The 19,453-nt window shown below is 31.2% G+C and overlaps 17 protein-coding genes across 17 annotated transcripts; 10 read left to right on the forward strand and 7 right to left on the reverse strand. All coding sequences in view use genetic code 6, as the record gives it.

Moving 5' to 3' along the window:
* Window positions 1-286: 286 nt before the first annotated feature.
* Window positions 287-829, forward strand: SS50377_21884 (uncharacterized protein; the record flags this gene model as incomplete). The annotated part of the gene is made up of 1 exon (XM_067905777.1): window positions 287-829. The coding sequence occupies one exon, from the start codon at window positions 287-289 to the stop codon at window positions 827-829; it is 543 nt and encodes a 180-aa protein (XP_067767094.1).
* A 19-nt stretch (window positions 830-848) lies between these two features.
* Window positions 849-1,886, reverse strand: SS50377_21885 (uncharacterized protein; the record flags this gene model as incomplete). The annotated part of the gene is made up of 1 exon (XM_067905778.1): window positions 849-1,886. The coding sequence occupies one exon, from the start codon at window positions 1,884-1,886 to the stop codon at window positions 849-851; it is 1,038 nt and encodes a 345-aa protein (XP_067767095.1).
* Window positions 1,887-2,053: 167 nt separating this feature from the next.
* On the forward strand, window positions 2,054-2,389 carry SS50377_21886 (uncharacterized protein; the record flags this gene model as incomplete). The annotated part of the gene is made up of 1 exon (XM_067905779.1): window positions 2,054-2,389. The coding sequence occupies one exon, from the start codon at window positions 2,054-2,056 to the stop codon at window positions 2,387-2,389; it is 336 nt and encodes a 111-aa protein (XP_067767096.1).
* A 1,037-nt stretch (window positions 2,390-3,426) lies between these two features.
* On the forward strand, window positions 3,427-4,638 carry SS50377_21887 (alcohol dehydrogenase; the record flags this gene model as incomplete). The annotated part of the gene is made up of 1 exon (XM_067905780.1): window positions 3,427-4,638. The coding sequence occupies one exon, from the start codon at window positions 3,427-3,429 to the stop codon at window positions 4,636-4,638; it is 1,212 nt and encodes a 403-aa protein (XP_067767097.1).
* Window positions 4,639-4,663: 25 nt separating this feature from the next.
* SS50377_21888 (uncharacterized protein) lies at window positions 4,664-5,692 on the reverse strand (the record flags this gene model as incomplete). The annotated part of the gene is made up of 1 exon (XM_067905781.1): window positions 4,664-5,692. One exon carries the CDS (start codon window positions 5,690-5,692, stop codon window positions 4,664-4,666), a length of 1,029 nt encoding a protein of 342 aa, XP_067767098.1.
* Window positions 5,693-5,871: 179 nt separating this feature from the next.
* SS50377_21889 (Rab2) lies at window positions 5,872-6,513 on the forward strand (the record flags this gene model as incomplete). The annotated part of the gene is made up of 1 exon (XM_067905782.1): window positions 5,872-6,513. One exon carries the CDS (start codon window positions 5,872-5,874, stop codon window positions 6,511-6,513), a length of 642 nt encoding a protein of 213 aa, XP_067767099.1.
* A 34-nt stretch (window positions 6,514-6,547) lies between these two features.
* SS50377_21890 (uncharacterized protein) lies at window positions 6,548-6,781 on the forward strand (the record flags this gene model as incomplete). The annotated part of the gene is made up of 1 exon (XM_067905783.1): window positions 6,548-6,781. One exon carries the CDS (start codon window positions 6,548-6,550, stop codon window positions 6,779-6,781), a length of 234 nt encoding a protein of 77 aa, XP_067767100.1.
* A 34-nt stretch (window positions 6,782-6,815) lies between these two features.
* On the forward strand, window positions 6,816-8,375 carry SS50377_21891 (uncharacterized protein; the record flags this gene model as incomplete). Its single annotated transcript, XM_067905784.1, has 1 exon — window positions 6,816-8,375. The coding sequence occupies one exon, from the start codon at window positions 6,816-6,818 to the stop codon at window positions 8,373-8,375; it is 1,560 nt and encodes a 519-aa protein (XP_067767101.1).
* Window positions 8,376-8,933: 558 nt separating this feature from the next.
* Window positions 8,934-9,419, reverse strand: SS50377_21892 (Pre-RNA processing PIH1/Nop17 family protein; the record flags this gene model as incomplete). The annotated part of the gene is made up of 1 exon (XM_067905785.1): window positions 8,934-9,419. The coding sequence occupies one exon, from the start codon at window positions 9,417-9,419 to the stop codon at window positions 8,934-8,936; it is 486 nt and encodes a 161-aa protein (XP_067767102.1).
* Window positions 9,420-9,472: 53 nt separating this feature from the next.
* SS50377_21893 (uncharacterized protein) lies at window positions 9,473-10,423 on the forward strand (the record flags this gene model as incomplete). The annotated part of the gene is made up of 1 exon (XM_067905786.1): window positions 9,473-10,423. One exon carries the CDS (start codon window positions 9,473-9,475, stop codon window positions 10,421-10,423), a length of 951 nt encoding a protein of 316 aa, XP_067767103.1.
* A 475-nt stretch (window positions 10,424-10,898) lies between these two features.
* SS50377_21894 (uncharacterized protein) lies at window positions 10,899-11,726 on the reverse strand (the record flags this gene model as incomplete). The annotated part of the gene is made up of 1 exon (XM_067905787.1): window positions 10,899-11,726. The coding sequence occupies one exon, from the start codon at window positions 11,724-11,726 to the stop codon at window positions 10,899-10,901; it is 828 nt and encodes a 275-aa protein (XP_067767104.1).
* A 123-nt stretch (window positions 11,727-11,849) lies between these two features.
* On the reverse strand, window positions 11,850-12,815 carry SS50377_21895 (Malate dehydrogenase 2; the record flags this gene model as incomplete). The annotated part of the gene is made up of 1 exon (XM_067905788.1): window positions 11,850-12,815. The coding sequence occupies one exon, from the start codon at window positions 12,813-12,815 to the stop codon at window positions 11,850-11,852; it is 966 nt and encodes a 321-aa protein (XP_067767105.1).
* Window positions 12,816-13,006: 191 nt separating this feature from the next.
* On the reverse strand, window positions 13,007-14,494 carry SS50377_21896 (Thioredoxin like protein; the record flags this gene model as incomplete). The annotated part of the gene is made up of 1 exon (XM_067905789.1): window positions 13,007-14,494. One exon carries the CDS (start codon window positions 14,492-14,494, stop codon window positions 13,007-13,009), a length of 1,488 nt encoding a protein of 495 aa, XP_067767106.1.
* Window positions 14,495-14,670: 176 nt separating this feature from the next.
* On the reverse strand, window positions 14,671-15,828 carry SS50377_21897 (uncharacterized protein; the record flags this gene model as incomplete). The annotated part of the gene is made up of 1 exon (XM_067905790.1): window positions 14,671-15,828. The coding sequence occupies one exon, from the start codon at window positions 15,826-15,828 to the stop codon at window positions 14,671-14,673; it is 1,158 nt and encodes a 385-aa protein (XP_067767107.1).
* A 313-nt stretch (window positions 15,829-16,141) lies between these two features.
* On the forward strand, window positions 16,142-16,792 carry SS50377_21898 (uncharacterized protein; the record flags this gene model as incomplete). Its single annotated transcript, XM_067905791.1, has 1 exon — window positions 16,142-16,792. The coding sequence occupies one exon, from the start codon at window positions 16,142-16,144 to the stop codon at window positions 16,790-16,792; it is 651 nt and encodes a 216-aa protein (XP_067767108.1).
* Window positions 16,793-16,876: 84 nt separating this feature from the next.
* SS50377_21899 (uncharacterized protein) lies at window positions 16,877-17,710 on the forward strand (the record flags this gene model as incomplete). Its single annotated transcript, XM_067905792.1, has 1 exon — window positions 16,877-17,710. The coding sequence occupies one exon, from the start codon at window positions 16,877-16,879 to the stop codon at window positions 17,708-17,710; it is 834 nt and encodes a 277-aa protein (XP_067767109.1).
* Window positions 17,711-18,027: 317 nt separating this feature from the next.
* On the forward strand, window positions 18,028-18,966 carry SS50377_21900 (Tetratricopeptide repeat-containing protein; the record flags this gene model as incomplete). Its single annotated transcript, XM_067905793.1, has 1 exon — window positions 18,028-18,966. One exon carries the CDS (start codon window positions 18,028-18,030, stop codon window positions 18,964-18,966), a length of 939 nt encoding a protein of 312 aa, XP_067767110.1.
* Between the last annotated feature and the right edge of the window lie 487 nt (window positions 18,967-19,453).

Raw genomic sequence — 19,453 nt, forward strand, 5'->3', positions numbered from 1 at the left:
TTATTAAATTGGAAATACTGTACTAAATTCTAAATTTATAACGTTGTTGAAACAATGTATAGTTGTATTAAAATATTGATATCTTCAAAGTTTATATAATGAATTATGTTTAAAAAATTATAATATTGTATTCATATTGATTCAGTGCTTTTATTTTTGATAAAACAAATAAATATAGTCAAAAAATAAAACTATCTATTTTAATACTATAATTTTCAGTTTTATAAATTATTACCACTAATAAGTTATTATATGAAATTAAAGCTTATTAACTGGTTTCCTAAAAATGAACCTAAATCTTAACTTCAAACTACCTCCACTCACCCTACCAACACAATATTCCGATTCAAACTTTGCTCATTCTTCAGATTAATCGTCAGTAAACTATGATATTCCAATTTTAGAACCGGATAACGCATCATTAGGTATCCCTCCTAGTGAATAATCACCTGCTGATTTCTCATGGGAAGGAAGCCGTGAAAAACTCACAGCTTCGATGATTTAAGCAGCCTATATAGTTGTAGAAAAAGCTAATTAACTTAAGATTAAATAATAAGTAGAAGAAGAAGTTATGTAAATACGAGAGTTTTAGAATCTTAGTTTATCTATTCAATTGACTGATTAATTGATGGAAAAGTTGAGCTAAATTTTTGCAATTGACCACACTATTAGTATCATGTTTAAGATGATTTAACTCTCAACTTCTATCAACAAAGCAGCGTAAGCAGCAATTGATGTTGATCACGCTGAAATACTATAATAGGCCATAAATGCAGTGGTTATCTATTTAGAAGCAGCACTAATATTTATTGACTGTCTTTTTGAGTGAATTTATTACTGAATTCATATCACTTTTCTTCAACAACGGTGTCGATATCACCACTTGTTACTAAATCAGTTACAGTAGGCTCATGTTCCCTGTCTACTGCTAATAAAACTTTCTTCCTTTACATTCTTCCTTTAACATCAATGCATTTAGTAGGGATGATAATAGCAGTTGCTACAATCATAAGAGTACTAGAAACAGCAACAGCCCATACGTTCCAATAAATATCATACGTGATGAAGACGTTGAAAGTGCATGTAAATGCTGGTTTTACCTACTTAATAGTCATCTCATTTGATAAAGTCGTTAAAACTACGTTATCAATATTGGCTGAATAAGTTGTTGATAAATATGCTGCGAATCCTACCATATCCATAGTCCCCGTACTACTAGCAGTCTAATATAAATTAGGTGCTGGAAGTGCGAGTGCCAGCACCACAAGCTCTCCAGCCTTAGCTCCAAGCTGCTGATTTCCAAACCATGGCCAGTATTTGGCAACTTGTGGGGGAGTAATGGGAGATTTGGACCATATACGTTCTGGAGCATCATCGTTGTATGAGTTCAAGGTAAACGCGATGGATCTCTTGAATTGTTGAGAGTCCGCATTAAAACCTACGATTTTCTGGGCAGCTAGGGGTTTTTTCGAGAAGTCCCAAGAAATTGTAGTGGAGGTGGCATTGGATACAGGCGTAGCGTCTCCAGTAGCAGGCTTGGCGGTCATATAAGGAGTGGCCGCACCACCCCAGATGGTCTGGGTGATACCGCCGATGACGAGCGGAGGGATATTACTGCCAGTGCCAATCTTGGGAGAGTTAACAGACAGAATCACGGGGTTAGTGTCAGTATTTCTGTAGCGGATGGATACGGGGGCACGGGACAGCATGAAGCGGAAGGTGATGAGGTCCTTGCCTATATACTGGCCAATTTGCGTGTCACTTATTTATACATTATTTACCTTGACTTCCGTCTCTCCATTAAAGTAGTTCGACAACTTACAGGACCCTTAAAACCACTGATTGGTGTTAAAGCGATCCGTGAAAGCAATAACAATAATCATCATTATTAATAAATCAAAGGTATTAATAACGATATATTATCTGTAAATAATTAAACAATGATTTGAAAATCTTTAGTAGTAATATATAATATTATAAGTAAATATAGTTATAACTCTACTAAACTAAATTAATTTATTATTGTATAATTATAGAATACAATAAATGCAAAATGGGATGCGGATACATCTCATCCTTTGAGGAAGAGGTGATGTTAGTTAACAAAGGAATACATATTCGACACATTTAATAGGGCTCCAAAGATGTCCCATTTATAGTTATTGGTTAGTAATAAGGAAACTAGGAAGATGACTAGGAACGATCATAGTAGTTATAGTAAAAAAATGGAGATGACAAGGTTTAGCTTTATTTAGATCATTAGCTTACGTAATAAGTTGTTTGGACAGATTTTGATACAAAGCATGAAGAAAGAAGCGATTCTTATGACCCTAATCTTACTAATTAAAATTAGGTAGGTCTCGGCCGAATAAATACAATATAAGAGTGAAAAGTCTATAGAATATTATAAGCTAAAGTTTTGGATAGTTTTAATTCCAGTATAAGATTTTATAGTGGCCTACTTACTAGATTGATTATACTTGAGACTAAACTATGATCCATATATCCAATATATAAGCTGTTATAAATGAATATTATTAATTGATTTATAACGAATCTAAGATAAATAAATGAAAAGCATGTGGAATATACTACATCTTGCCTGAAAAATAATTATTTTAAGAAAATATTAATATTATTCGATTGTTTAGCGTTCTCAATTACAGGTTAAATATAATGTCAAATAATGTTATAATATGTAATATTTTAACGCAAAACTAAACTAAATCCATTAGTTTACGTTAATAGTATGCAATGTTTGTAAATTGCAAGTTATATACTAATTATTTGATTAATAAAGCTAATTACTATTTACTACCTTTGATTTTACTAATTTTTACAATTTAAGTATATTTATTTTAATTTAATTCTTAGCAATATATTATAAAATCATATATAGTGTTAAAAAGTTGTATAATTGATATTACTTTTATCTCTCAATCAGTATTTTTATTAACCCTACATTAGGAATTTTCCTTGTAGATGTTACTAATGACTATAGAAATTGAAATTTTCGCCTGAACTTTAATCTAAGATAATAAATTTTACAATATTAATTAACCAGACACTTAATTTTCTAAATGTCGGAAAAAGACAAATATACCTATTGCACTTATGCATGACAAAAGACGAATTACATTTAATAGTATTTCAAAAATAAAAATTACTGTTTTTGCTATTTTTATTTATATTTTTATACTAGAAATACTTATTTTTCTATAAGTTTCACAAATTCTTAATTTTGTTATTATTCATTGAATACTGATTTAAATTTCATAATAAACTTTTACTTACAAAAACTATCTAAATATTTTTATATAATATATAAATTCTTAAATATAAATTGTTTCAAAAACTAAAACTTGTCATTATATACTAATTTTATTTCTATAAGTAAAAACAGATTTGATTTCATTCCTTCTACAAATGGACTATTATGAAACAGTTGATATTTAGTCTATATCCAAGCTTATTCATGGCACAAAGAAGGGGTTATTTTTAGGTTTTAATGCAATCAGCAAAATAAATGACATTTTGGACGATATGAAACCATCTTGCGTTGGTTTTGTCACCTCCCCAGGCGCGTACAAAAAATGTGGAGTATGGGAGCCAATAATGGAAGCCCTTAAAACCAGAAATATTTCATACTTGCATTATGACAAGATAATGACGAATCCCACCACGGAGGTTGTAGATGAAGCTGTGGCACTTTTCAAGCCCAAATACGATAAGAACTTCCTAGTAATTTCTATCGGTGGTGGTTCTCCAGGTGACTCCGCAAAATCCATTGCAGTGCTCCTTGCACACGCTGATAAGAACTGCAGGTAGCTATACAAGTTCGAATTTGCACCAGAAAAGCGAGCAAACCTTGTCATGGTAAATGTTACACACGGTACTGGAACCGAATGCGACCAGTTCGCAGTCGTATCCATTTTGACTGGCGAAAAACATCCGTACAAACCCGCACTCGCATCTCCAGTTCTCTACCCCGATTACGCTATTGATGACATAAACGCCATGCTCTCCATGTCTGCTGATATGGTCAGATTCACCTCCATAGACGCCCTGAATCATGTTACAGAGGGTGCAACGACCACTGTAGCCACGCCATACAGCAGAACGCTAGCCTCAGAAGTCTGCTACCTCGTGCACAGGTATCTACCTGTTGCCCTTAAGGACATGAAGAATCTGCGCGCCCGCTACTGGCTTACGTATGCCGCTGTGATCGGAGGAATGTGCTTCGACGAGTCCCTGTTGCACCTAACTCACGCGCTCGAACACACACTCAGCGCTGTGGTCCCCACACTCACTCACGGGCAGGGCCTTGCCTTGATCCAACCCGCCGTGATCCGTCACATTTGGAGTGCTGCTGGCCCGGTACTAATGCATGTTTTCAAGCCAATCTACGGCGAAACGATGCTCACTGCGCAGCAGGCCTTTGACAAAATGCGTGCATTCCACGTTTCGGTCGGATTTTCTGGAAACCTAACTGGTATAGGGATTTAGAAATCTCAGATAGAGTACTTGCTGGAGTGCACTGTGAACTGCCCTGGAATGGCCGGGCTTATCGCATTGAGCCCAGTTCCTTGCGACAACGAAGGCATTAAGCGCATTTTCGAAGCTGCATTTTTTGAGTGACCGAATTCAAATTAAATTTGATTTTTCACTTTTTCTATTGCTTCTTTGCGCTTTTTCCTCTTTTATCCTTAGAAACTATGCCGTTTGTGCTGTTTTTCAGGTCCTCCATAGCGATTTCTTTAGCAGTTTCTCGGTCAAACTTTTCGATTAGCATGCTCTGTAATTTCATCATTATGTCTTCATTTAGAGGTTTCTAGAGTTCCGCAATACGGGTTTTGAACGTTTCTGACGTTATCGATGAAGTTTGAAGAGGGAGTGGATAATTGATTTCAGTTTGAATTCTTTAATTAGGCGTTGGTGGCAATTGCTAATTTATATTTTTTGTTTAAAAATCATCAAATATTTTAGGTAGAATTTAGTCAATTGCGTGTCGGATTTCGAAGCCTAAATTGCTAGCAATTTCACTGGACAAGATTCCAATCTAATCTTTTATCATCACGTTAATTTGTTACTTCATTTTCTGCTCAAACACATTCTAGTTTTGAGAAATTTCTGTAATTTTTTAATTTTATTATTACTATATAGTGTCTACTGATTATGTATTTTATTTTCCGTTTTAAATTTCTGAAATTTTTTATAAATCTACATTTCTGGCGAAGTTCTGTAGATTCTCGATATTCTAGGCGATATCTGAAAGTTGACTTTAGATCTACGTTTTGTTGAACGTATAGTCATTATTAATTGATTATGTTTATGATTTAAGGTTTTATAATTCCGAATTAACGAAGATTTTGAATCCAGTGATATCTGTATTTTGAACATTTTCAAGCTGCTACGTGATTTCAATTTTGAAGGATTTTTATCCATTTTAGTAGTCAATATTCTGTTTTTCAAGTACTTGTTGCATAAGAGATATAAGCCTAGTTTGGGCTGAAATACGTTCTTCCTGTTGGATATGTAGCGTATTTAGTGTTTTGATCGTTTCTGTGGTAGAATTTAGCGTTAATTAAAATTCGTTGAAATTCTCCAGTTGTTGTTCAAGAAATTTCGTGTAGGCTTTGGGATCGTAAGAGGCTGGTTATGTCTTAATAAACTACTGTTTCAGTGTAGTCATTTTGGAAAGAGTTATGAATATGTTTGTCTAATAGTTATAATAATATGATATGATTATAATAAATATAAATATAGTGTATAATATTATATAAAATAAGTATACTACTTAAAAATAGGAATAAATGATGAATTATTATATCTAAATAATAATATATCTATTTTCATTCCTTTACAAATCAGATGTCTAACTCACATCATTATTTACTTAAGTATATCATTATTGGGGATACTATGGTAGGGAAATCATGTCTTTTACTAAGATTTATAGATTAGCGTTTTATTCCAATTCATGATATGACAGTTGGTGTTGAATTTGGAAACAAAACTATAACTTTACCTCATACCCCTGAACCATTAAAGCTAAAATTGTAAATTTGGGATACTGCAGGTTAAGAATAATTCCGTTCTATAACTCGTTCTTATTATCGTGGTGCTGTTGGTGCCTTGTTGGTTTATGATATTACTCGTAGAGATTCATTTGATTCACTTGAAAATTGGTTAAATGATACTCGTGGTGCTGACCCTAATATGGTTATTATTTTAGTTGGTAATAAATCTGATTTAGAATATAGACGTAAGGTTACAACGGAAGAAGGTTAAGCATTTGCAGACAAGCATGGGTTATTATTTGTAGAAGCATCCGCCAAAGAGGATAAAGGCGTTACACAAGCTTTTGAAGATACTGCAAAGAAGATTGTGTCAAGAATAGATGCAAACGAAATTGATGTTGATTCTGGAGCAGGTGGCGTTAAGAGAGGTGTTTTGAGCTAAGAAGTAATCGAGCATGTCTAAGGTAAGGCGGAGAAAAAAGGCTGCTGCTGAGAATATATATTTTTATTTATTTTACAGATCAAAAATGGACGAACGAAACTCTTTAATGTTTTAAAATGATTAACTAAAATCTGAGGCTAATGTTATATCAAAATAGGCAAAAGCATATAGATAAAAGGAAAAACAGCTTGTTAAACAATATATGGAACTAATCAAGTGTATTGAAGATGATATTGTTGAACCATCTAACCGAACAAAAAATTACGATTATTTTATGTATTTTATAGTAGTTATTCTTTTTGTAATTGTAATTAAATGATTTATTATATAGTTTTATTTATTTTGTTAAATAAATGCCAAAATCGATTGAACAACTGGAACAAGAATTGTAGCGAATTCGGTAATAGCGTAAGAGTGCTTAGCAAAACTATACATAAGTATAGAAAGAATTTAATGATTTCAAAAAATAAAATGAGCCAAATGAAAAGTTGATAGCAAAATAGCGAAAAGACGCCAAAATTCAGCTTTTAGTAAATTAACTTAATAAAGAACTTTCGACTAGAGGATAATCTGTAGAAATTAAAAGTATTCGCTAGACTATTGACATGAGTTAAAGCGAAAAATTGAGTGTTTCATAACTATCGACGACCAAATCTAAAGAAGTTCAATAGGTGTAGTACTAAGGTAAACCATAAATTATATCAGTTAAGTAAGATAAAAATGTGTCAAAGAAAATATAAAGTGCATAAAATATTGTTTAAGTTTAGTGTAATGAAACTAAGGTTGATAATATTAATACTCTTCAGAAAGAGGAAATATTACTATATTAGTAATAAAATGAAGAAGCTAAAAATAATGATGTTTAAAAATAATACTTAAACCCGGAATAAAGTCTGATCATTGAACACTATAATTTAAAAATATATGATTAAAATATTTGTGATTAAATTGTATACAATAATATTTAGGCTCAAACAAAATCTAAAGTAGTTGTATTAAATGAAATATCAAAAGATTTAAAAGTAGATATAAGTCCAAAAGCAGATGTATAATTAAAAATTGTCACATAATAAGATCAGTACTTACTTATTTATGATAATATCGTTGATGAAAAAATATATTACTTCTAAGTTTTAGAAAAAGATCCTTCTGACAATGAATTTGATGAGCTTATAACAGATAGCACTATTTAAGAAGACTCTGAAATTGGAAACAATAAAATTAGTGTTCCAGATTAATTAAATCGAAAACTCGAGAATTAATTAGATTCTGATAGTTTTAGTGAAGATTTAGCATCTTCAACTTAAATTACACAGTCTAAGTAATAGGTAGTAAAATAAGTACCAGAAGATTAAAAGTTTACTGATGAAATGTCAGAGCAATTTGATGAAGAACCGGTTAAGAAATAAGATATTATCTCCAAAGAAGCTAAGCCATAAATTAAGAAACTGTAAAAGAAAAAATCAGTCTAGAATGAGTCGAAAACAGAATCTTATATAAATGATTCTCTAATTTCTCAAGAATAAAACTAAATTGATGATAATGAGAATGTTATCGAGACAAAAACATCAAAGAAAACTAAAAAGCATAAAGCTAAAGAGTTAAGTGGAACAGATGAAATTCCTATAATAGATACTAATAATTAGGTATAGCATGAACATCTAGCTGCATCTTTAATATCGGAGGATGACAATCCAGTAAGACCAACGAGAAAGAATGTTAAAAGAGCATCAAGAACAGATGTAGAGTAAAGTTCAAAACTAAATTAAAGCTCTTTAAACGTTAAAACAGATGATGAAGCAGCAGAGACTTTTAATTCGTCGACTGATAAGTTACTTAAGGTGGTTAAAAAGTAAAAGAAGAAAATCAAATAGGAAAATTAGGTATAAGATGAATTGGTTATCGAACTATGAAATGTTTTAATATTTGTATAATCTTTATAAATTCTTAGAAAATAGTAATGGTTTAATTATAATCACTATATTTATTTTTTAAAACATATATAATTTGTATTCACAATAAAAATTTCAATCAAATAGCATAGATATTCACACTTATTACATAAAATCTCTAGGTTCAAATATATCTGCATCAGATTCTAAATTACGTGAATCTTATGGAATAACATGCTAAATACAGTGACTTTTAATACAACAGGTTAGTAGTACTGCAATAACTGAGATACCAAATAGAATACCGATAATCGTAAGGGATATTTTCAGTATACTTTAAGTCATTATTCGTATGGAAATGGTGTGTAGAGATATTATAATAAAACGAAGGAATAAATACATTACTACAGGTTCTATATAATAATACTATTATGAATGATTTAGTATATAGATACTATTATTTATCTCGCCGATATTTATTCCTATTGGTACATATCCTAATATTATGAATAATTTAATAGTTTCTTATACAAAACTATAATATAAATAAGAAATATAATAAGTAAAATGAAAACTGCATCACATATCATTATCTATTCTCCTTACTTCAACAGTTAAAACGTGATTTTAAAATTTTGCTTTTGCACTTTTTTCATTAATTTCATGAGGCAATTCCAAATGAAGACGGTGCAATTTACCAAACAAAGTTAACGTATTTTTGGTTATTTCTACATCCAAATTTCTAAAAACTTCTCCTGGAACCTCAATCTTTATAACCAGGAATTAAGAGTCCGCAGATGATGGAGTAAGTTATTAGAAACCTCCATAAACTTCAGATGGCTCAACCTATTACTTATAAATAATGTCATATTTTGGAGCCTTGAAATTCATACCCAATGTTTGCTCGACCTATTATTAAAGCTTTTTTGCTGGGGAATATGCCTCAACATTAGGAATTTCCGGTGTAGATTATGACTATAAAGCTGAATCATAGCCATCTTCAACCATTTTCTGAAGAGCAAGTAAATCAGAAGTGTCCATTTCACAAACTTTAATTTTAAACATATAGCCTATTATTATATGGTAATATTGTTATACATCTACTTCGAAAATTCAAAATGGATGACGAGATGTTCAACATTCCCTCTGTAATAGTACAAAAACTAACAGATTTTTAGAAAATAATAACTAATATTGAAATAAAATAAGCTTCACTCCATACTGAAAATACATTTTTAAAACACGAAAACTAATTACTTCGGGATGATCTCAACGTGCTCTAGAACTCATTTTTACAGCTCCAGTAAGAGTAAATAAACTCAACCGTATCGATAAACAACCAGCTATAAATAATCCAGAACCGCTAATCCTCACCTCGTTAGACTCCCCAGACTCCCTAATTCCTCCTGAATCAACCAGATTCTCCTCCAGTTCTGCCGCCTTCCACTCCGCTGCAGGATATAATTCCACTAATCAATCACCAAATAGCACAATTAGTCGCACCATTCAATTAGGAACTATCTGAAATCCATCGAAAAATCAACGAGTTTCCGTCAAAACGTGCTGTGCAAAACGCCATCAAAACGCGTTTTGACGCAGTTGAAGATGCGCTTACAAATTTCAGAGAAACCATTCAGGTAGTCTTGAAAAACAAGGCCGATATCACCTCCGTCAACCTGGCTCTGTCTTCCAAAACTGATTTTTCAACACTAAAGCAGTGGATAGAAAAAGTTGAAAAAGAAGTCAAAACTCAAAATTCAAATTAAATTTAGATTTCTCCTCCTCAAAATTAATAGAACCTGCTTGTAAAAATTCAAGCAAATTCAGCTAAAATCTCAGAAATTGAAGCAAAATTTTAATAAACTAATATCGGAAAATTAGTTGAAAACCTACAAAAGGAAGTTAAAATGAAAGCTGGAATCCGCGATGTATAGCAAATATAGAACTTAATTAATTAAAATTAACCAAATTTGGATCTTCTGAAAGTGATAAATCAAAGACCTACCCGGGGATAAGTAATTGAGATTTTCCGAGGGTTATGGGGAGAAGAATGTGGTAATATGAAGTGAAATTTTGGTAAAGATATAAGAGAAATTTCATAATTCTCTTATTTAATCATTCAATTGATAAATGAAAATTAAATTTATAGATAAATGATAATAGCAGGCACTATATAAAACATAAATAATTTTTAGCATGTGAACATGCTCTTAACATTCCAATATTTGCTAAGGGTTTAGTTAATTTCAAGGAGGGTATAACTGTCTATTTATTATAACTTAGTTTAGCCGATAAATTTATATTTCTACTTGCAAAATAATTTTTACTGCTACAAAATAACATTCTCTTGAGCATATAGTATTAAATATAATAATTGTTATAAATTTAGATGTTACTCCTAGTAATAGCATACTACTTCTAATTATACATTATATGTTCAACTTCTAAAAATATTACAAATAAACTTATTACTATTCAATTTTAAACTCTAACTATTATTTGAAAAAGCATTCTAGTGTAATGCATTTAACCCTATAAATCACTTCACATCATTCCCCTCAAGCTCTCAACTAGTTTTTAGCTTCCTCTAAAAGTTGAATTGTATACTTGTCCCCTTCTTCCATTCACAATCTCCGTATCAACACATCTCAATTTGTTGTTAACAAATTCCAAAGTATGAGCATTTTACATATCTATTTTACTATTTTTCATATTCTATACGGTCTCAAAAATATCCTAATTTCTACTCTTTTCAAAGTCTTTCAATTGAGTCTAAAATTGCATTTTGAGGATTTATTGCTATTTAACGTGGATATGATCGTAGTACTTTATCTATTTTTGGCGCATTTCATTGAACTGCTGGTTTAAAACATCCAAATGACGTTGTTCAGCTTTGCATGCCAACTCCTTGACATTTATTGCAGCTTCAAATTTTTTCAATTTCATAAGGATTTGATATTCTCTAATGAGAATAAGATATTCTCTATTTTAAACCTTCTATGGTACTTTTTGGTCAATTTTATGTATTAAGCGTTCAATTTCGCATTGCTATATTTCAAGTAACTCTTATAATTGCTAATCTTACTTTTATATTAAAATAGTATAAAGTTTATCTTAGTTGTTTACAGTTCTTTCAAGTGCAATTTATTCTGCCTAACTTAGCTTGAGAAGTTAGTCATGTTAACGTTGAGCTTCTAGTTAGTGAAGGTCAATCAGATGGGACGATTTCAATGATAAAGTTTGGTTGAAAGCTTCTAAAGCTTAGTGTGGGTCATCTAATTTTGTCGCTATCTGCATTGTCCGTTGAGTACTGGTCATGGCAGAAAGTGTATCGCGTTCACGTGGTTTTATCTATGAAAGCGTTTTGTTCATATTGCGGGTGAAGTGGTTAGAGAATTACAATATTTTAAACATAAAATAATATGAATTATGAAAATTTGGCGGAATTAGAATACTTCTAAATATTATATATGTAAAAGATAAATTATTGTACTTTCAGTTTCCGAATGCCATTTTCTTTTCATTCTCTAACTCTTAAATTGTTAGGCTAATACTTTTATTATAGAAAGGTTCAATGCTTAATTTTTAAATTTCCCATCTACCATCCACACAAATACATGGAACAGAACAGAATAAACTTTCGGGAATTGAATAGAAATTTCCTGCTTACGCTTATATTGACACGCTTACAATTTCCCCTTATCTTGTACCTTGGTGCCAGGATTTAATACAATCCAGAGCACCATGCGCTGCGCTGAGGGCAGAGCTTGCTCCTCTAGCTTAAATAATAGAAGCGCCTCTTTTTTATATTATAGCTGTAATATTTGATATCCAGTCTTGATCAAACACCACTTTTTTGCCATCTACTGTAACATTGCTGAAAATAGGTACCATCGTAGTAGAGTGATTACCAAATACGAAAACATTTTAAACTCTTCCTGGAGTTACATTACACTTTTTAGATATCTATCCGATTGCTCTATTATGGTCTAATTAAGACATAGCTACTATATTTTTGGCAACTTTTGGAGCAAATTTAGCAAGAATAAGTGCATTTGTGTTAGCTGGATTACCCACTACTAAAATTTTAGTGTCAGGTCTAGAAAATAATTGAATATTTTTTCCGGCCTCTTCAAATATCTTTGCGTTTTTGTACAAAAGATCTGAACGTTCCATTCCAGGACCACGTGCAAGGGCACCTAACATAACAATGTAATCAACATTAGAGAATGCTTCTTGCTAATTACCCACCTCTATACCGTGGAGACGTTAAAATGCACAGTCTTCTAACTCCATTTAAATTCCGGTAGATGAGTTTGATCCTTCGCGTTCAACAAATACAATAATAACAGGTTAATCCTCACCAAATACCCATCCTTTGGCTAATTCTGCCAAAAAGGAGTAGGCAATATGACCAGAGCAACCAGTAACTGCAACGCGGATTGGAGCTTTGAATACCATTTGTGAAACTTTCTGTATAATTTTTACGATATAAATATTGGAATTTTTCAAATAGTTAATAAAATTTTGTATACTTCTGAGCAATAAAAAACTATACTATTTATAGTAAAGTAAATATAATTATAAAAAACTGGACTATAATAGTCAATTCTTTTTATAAAACTAAGGTAAAATATAAATTCCCTTCACTCTCACTTATACTCAACAGCGCTATTGATACTATCATTAAATTGACTAGGCTTATTTCCGTCAGGATTTACAGGTGATGGAGGAGGTTATTCAGCGGCAGGTTCTTCAATTTTTTACTATTCTTCCACTACAATGGGATCCACTACTTCAGCTAATGGTTACTATTCCTCGACTACTGGCTCTTGAGGAGTAGCTGGTGATTCTTAAATAGCCTCTATGCATTTCTTTTCACCTTCTTAACTGTATCTCATACTCTTGTTATCACTCATCTCAAACGGCGAGGGAGCTGATATAGATTAAACAACATTTTACTATTCCTAAACTGGCTCTTCAATGATGCTTTTTTCATGGTAACTTTCATCTCTTTCAGCACGGAAAGATCTACCATCACTATTTTCAAAGGGACTAGGACGAGAAACATCTTCTGTTTTAGCAACTGAGGCACGTTCTAATATACTCTCACTTTTATTAACTTTGAGTGTATCAATTTTATCTATTTCACCTTTATGTTCAATATAGTCGATAGTCTCACCAGATCTAATCTACTAAATTCGTGGCCTGAAAGCCAAAGTGGTTGCTATAAGACAAGCATCAAGCTTATCAATTTTACCGTCGTTTTAAACATCCGCTAGTGTAGCCATCTTTTCTATTAAGTCTTAAGATGCCCCTACTTCTAAAGATTGAATTTCTTAAAATATGTTGCTAACTTCAATTTTATCTGGCTAGGTTTCATAAAACTATTAGAATTTAGGAAGTAGTCTAGATATGATATCTTCTGGTTTGTCTGAGACAACAACTTCTTCCTTTTTAACCTCTTCAAGTTAGCCAACAAATTCTGCTAATTTTTCATCTTGTGTTTTAACTGTAGACTCGTAATGAGAGGCATCAGGCATTGAAAATTATTATTAAGATTAAACTGACTTAAACTCTTCTAATTGCTTCCATGTTAACTAATTTTTCAATATAATTTTATCAAAAATGTCATTTGGATCAACATCTGGGTCCACACCATTGTCTTTAGCGATTTAAGCTGCCTCTAATGCTGTATTTCTTTATAGTAACGCATCCGTCCAAGTTTCAGTGAATTATTAGTCATTTTAAAGCTCTGGAAATTATGCTTCAGGAAGGAACTACTTGGTGTCAACCTCTTCAGAAGGAACTACAGTAGGTATTTCCTTATCCATAAGAGGTAGATCAACGCCAACAAATATTTTCTTAACAACACCACCCAAAATTAAAATAAAAACTGGTCTGCAACGACCATGGAAGCGTCGTGTCCAAGGTAATATATCAGATGGGGCGCGTACAAAACGGATTTTAGCATTTAAATAAGTTGTATAATATCCACGGAAAACACCTTCAACAGCAGGTGATGGGCCAGCCCAACGCTGGTATATTTCTAGAATTACTAAACCTGGATATTCAAGGTGTGGCAAAATTTCATATGGTGATTGTATATCGATTTAGAATTTCTTTTATGCTTTTGACATTGCGGAAATTAGGAAATGGAGTGGAATATATAAACATTATTTCTATATAATAATATATTACATAAAATGGATGATAAAACAAACACAAACTTATATAATATTTTACTATTATTGTTAATTTTTAACCTGAAATTTTACCATTAACTTATATTTAACCCAATATAGAAAGGTTATCATCACTCAATAACTTTATTCATCCTGTAACTGACTAAACATCCATAAACCCAAGCCACAATCGTCACGATCATGATAAAAATACTGAATACAATTGCAGTAGGGCTTTCCTGAGGTGGTAAATCAGCACATTGAACAACAATCTTTCCATCATACACGTCATTACATTTCACGATATCAAAGATATTCTCATTCGCTCCCAAACTGCTAATAATGAAGGTCTCGCTATCTCTGAAGGGGAAAGTCTAAATTGCATCCTAAAATTGTTATAACGCGGAAATTTACTTTGATTTTCCATTTCTTTCAACTTGTACCATTCTAAAATCACTAGAAATGATATTATCCAAGTTTGCCTTACATGAACTTTGAACTGAAAAATCGATGATTTAACGCAAATAAGCATCATTTGATGAAATAAATTTGGAATCACCAATGAAATTTCCGACTAAAAAAATATATTTTTGGGAATAAATTGCAGTCTAATTTTGTGTTATATAAGTGATTAAATCCCCTGGAATGATATCATTTTGACAAAGTAATGTGTATTATAAAAGATGCTTTTAGAAGTTAATGAATTAATTTTAAATTTAATTTTCCACTTCTTTTATGAAAATATATTCATCAAATTTCGGAAGGAAATCCGTGCAGTTTTAATCAACGGTGGCACTAACATATTGCTTTGCATTCTTGTGGTGGAGAGCGAAAAATCCTTCAAAACCAGCAATAGAGAGAGCACTATATGCATTTGCGGAATTCGACGTTATTTTTACAGTTAAATTACGTAAAACATCAGTAAATAAAGCGTTAAAAGGTAAATTTTAGTTAACTTTCAAAGAAATGCCGAAAAATGTGTTAATTTCTTGAGGAAATGCAGCTAGCATTGGGTCCAGAATTGATGAAATAAATGCTTAGTATACAAAGAAATCAAGAGGTTTAAGATCTAATTAGGCTGTGAAAAGCTTACAGTAGGTATTACATGAAGGTAGTTTTTCTGGATTAAACGTATAAGGTATTTTGTTGATAAATGATAGAATATCGGATTTTTTATCTGTCACTACTTAAAGATATAGATTCTCCATTTCTGTATCACCATTATGTTGGAATTCATAGTCCGATGCACTCTATGGATATAGGTTCTTCTAAAGTACCAGCAAAAACATTTTGATTGTAATACAATTAAGAATATAATATAATTAAAATCAGATTATTAATTAAATAAATCGTAATAAATAAAATATATTATACAATAAAACTTATATATTCAATATTTAAAAATAAAATATAATGAATATTTATAATATAAAAATATAGTTTAAAATTATTAAACATATAGTTTTTCGAATTAACTATTAAACTGTAGTTTCGATCTAGGTTATACAGATTTTATATTATGATAGATAATATAAAATATATTCTTCTTTTTTTAATATTAATAAACAATACATATAGGTAGATATATTCAGGTTTTAAAAAATGTCTGATAAAATATCTCCAGAGTTCACTGCTAACGTATTAGCAGACCTTTATTGTAAATAATTGCATTCATAATCATTACCAGATACTAGTGAAGTATATGCAGAAACATTATAATAGTTTACAAACTCTCCATTGATTAATATTCTTTTAAAAGACACAGTTAATAGCTAATATTAATCATCAGAATAAACTAATGGCTAGAGCTACATGAATATTACCAAATATAATAACGATATCGTACAAATATTATAGGATAACCCTGATCTACATGATAGTCTTAATAAAGAAAAAGAGAAATCTCAGAGTGTACCAACCTCTATCAGTGAGAATACCAGGTTAACTTGGACTTTATCTATGGAACATAGATTAAGTAGTCTTATGGACTAAAAAAAATCTTATGTTTATATTACATAAATTCTAAATGATGAATTTGGCCTTCAAATGAAACCAAATTAAGTATCATAACGATGGAATAGAGTTCAGAATCCTGCTATTTTAAAAGGTAGATGGATGCAAGAAGATATAGAAAGACTAGAAGCATATATTAAACGAAATTTATCTGTATCTGAAATTCATTCCAAATTTCCTGGAAGAACTCTATTATAAATTCAGAAGCGAATCAAAATACAGAATACTCAAGCATAGTGAATAAATTTGCTTCTCCTGTCATGGCTATTTTTAGAATTATATGTAATATTATATAATTCATAACATTAATAACGCAAATGCAAAATGGATGAATTTTACACACATACACCCACTCATGAGTTACGCAAAAATCCAGTTTTCCTACGGACACCATCATCTTTAGAGAAAAAGCGAGCAAATCTACCTTAGGTACCAAGGTAGTAGCTTCAGTCTAAAATTCTTCTTCAGAAATTTAATGAAAAACCAAAAACTCCCTAATCGCCTTAAAAATAGCTGTAATCCAGGTAATCTCCCATTAAAGTAAACCCTGCCCTGAAGGCCAATTCTCCATATAGAAAGCATAACTTCTACAAGGCTTAAATGGTCGTACCTCAATAGCGGGGCTAGTCTCAATAGTCTCAAAATATAAGGACTATTATCTCGGATACATGCGGTTCCTTCGATATGGAGCCTAATTTTGATGTAAAACCTGATAGTACTTAATTTGATCAAAAGCATACCAGCCAAACTGATGAGTCTGGAATGCGCACTGTTGATTTCTCCTAAAGGTATGAGCAGTAGTATCAGTTAAATACATATGTGTCCCCTAAGCGAGAAATTCAGTTATCTGAGTATTGTGATTATGATGAGTAGGCAAGGACAAATATTCCGTTTTCTGGTAGTATCAAAATTGCACGAATAACAAGGTAGAGACAAGAAACTGCCCGATTTTAGTTAGCTACTTAAGAAGTTAATAACCATCAGTTATATAGCACAACTGATACTTACAATCAGAATTACTATTATGAGTAATAGGATTCACCTAATGTAGTTATAAGTGAATAAGCTATAAATTTAGATGATGTCGAATTAAGTGATAAGAGCGATTTTAACGCTCCTGATGAAGAGTACTAAATTATAGATGAAGATTTTGATTGATAAATTTTATACTGTTTTAGTTTCTGATTAGATATCAACAATAATTTACAGTGTGACTTTTATTAAATTTCTAATTTAAATTAATATTTATAAATAAGTTCAATATTTTCTAATTATTAATTCGTAAATTTCATACAGTCTTATAATATTTAAAAAATAAAACCAAAATGTCAAAAAGTCTTAATATGTTTAAAGGTTCTCTAAACTTTAGTATTTCATAGATGATAATTTAATACCATATTGTCATACAAGTATGCGTCAGCAAATATCATGATTGAAAAATATTTTGATCACAAAATTTGTAATATGTATTTTATATGAATTACATCATTACCACTCCACTCACCACTTACATGCCTCATAAGCCTTCCCAAAAATAGAGAAAACTCCCGAAACCAACAAAGTCTTTCCATAAGACTTCAAACTCTGTATAATCAAATCTTTTCGCTCTTAACTAGGCTTTAGATAATTCTAATATTGAACTAGCACTTTAGATTTCTTAAAAAATACTTTCATCTCCATCTGCGTCCTTATAAGAACTGGACGAGGCATTCTAGACATTTTCAGCTGCTGGTGACAGCTAGCGTGCCATTTAAACTCTGAATATTGCAATATCTAAGGAACATTTATCTACGGATGCTGCCTATCGTTTTATAGCAAGATTTTCGATATCTGGTTCTGTAAAAGATCTTGAATAAGCAATAAATATTATTCCACGTACTAAGGAACACTAAGGAACACTTATTTTTGCCTTAGGACGTTTACATGAATTTTAGCTATCAAATGATCTCGAAAAATCAGTATTAACTCTCCAAAAACTAGCTGAGGCTGATTCCACATCAGCCATATTCAATATTTAAAAGGCATGTCACTTCCTTGTTTAGAATGATCTAGTATCACTTGAGGAACATTTACTTACATTTTTAGATAGTTTTTGGGAAATTCCGGCTACATAACTTCCTGATTAGCCATTTCTTCTTGGTCTATCTCGTTGCTTATCCACAATTTCATAATTTGAAAATTCTGAAAAAGTTATAAATGCAGGATTAGAACTGAGTCCTGATGATCCAGTTCTTGTACACGAATTGGCATGGATTTGTAATCTAGAGGGAGACTTCGAAGAAGCTATTTTGTTATTATAGAAAGTTGTTTATTTATATGGGGACCAAGGTGCAGTAGAGTAAGCTAAAGATGCTGAGATGAAAATTTAATGGATTTAAGAGTAAATTATTTAAGAAGGTTAGAAAGTGGAGTGAAAAAGTGTTCATAGTCATTTTTACTAAATTAATATAAAGAAGAGCTAAATAGTATGCAACAGTAGATCATCATTGCTTCCTTGGCATAAAATCGATAAAAATAGAGCATAATATATAATTTTAACGATTACTACTCTAATTTAAGAATATCTCTGATTTCCTAAAAAATAAATTTATAGTTTCTATGTAAAATAACATAACGCAAATTCGAAAGTATTAACTATGGTTATATATAATAACAAATATAGTTTAAATGAAACAATATATAAAAAAATAACGTCACTAATAGTATCAGAAATCGTCTAAAAGGTGCTTGCCTTCTACTTGACCTTTTCTTCTACTATTCATTAATTTCTTCTTTGGTTATACATTCATACCACTTTCAAAATACTCCAATGTAACAGCATCTTTAAATAGCGATGAAAATATTGATCCCATTTCTACACTGGTAAAACTAGGATAATGTATATAAATATATAAACTTATT

The sequence above is a fragment of the Spironucleus salmonicida genome, chromosome 2, assembly GCF_000497125.1.
Source record: "Spironucleus salmonicida strain ATCC 50377 chromosome 2, whole genome shotgun sequence".
NCBI lineage: Eukaryota > Fornicata > Diplomonadida > Hexamitidae > Spironucleus > Spironucleus salmonicida.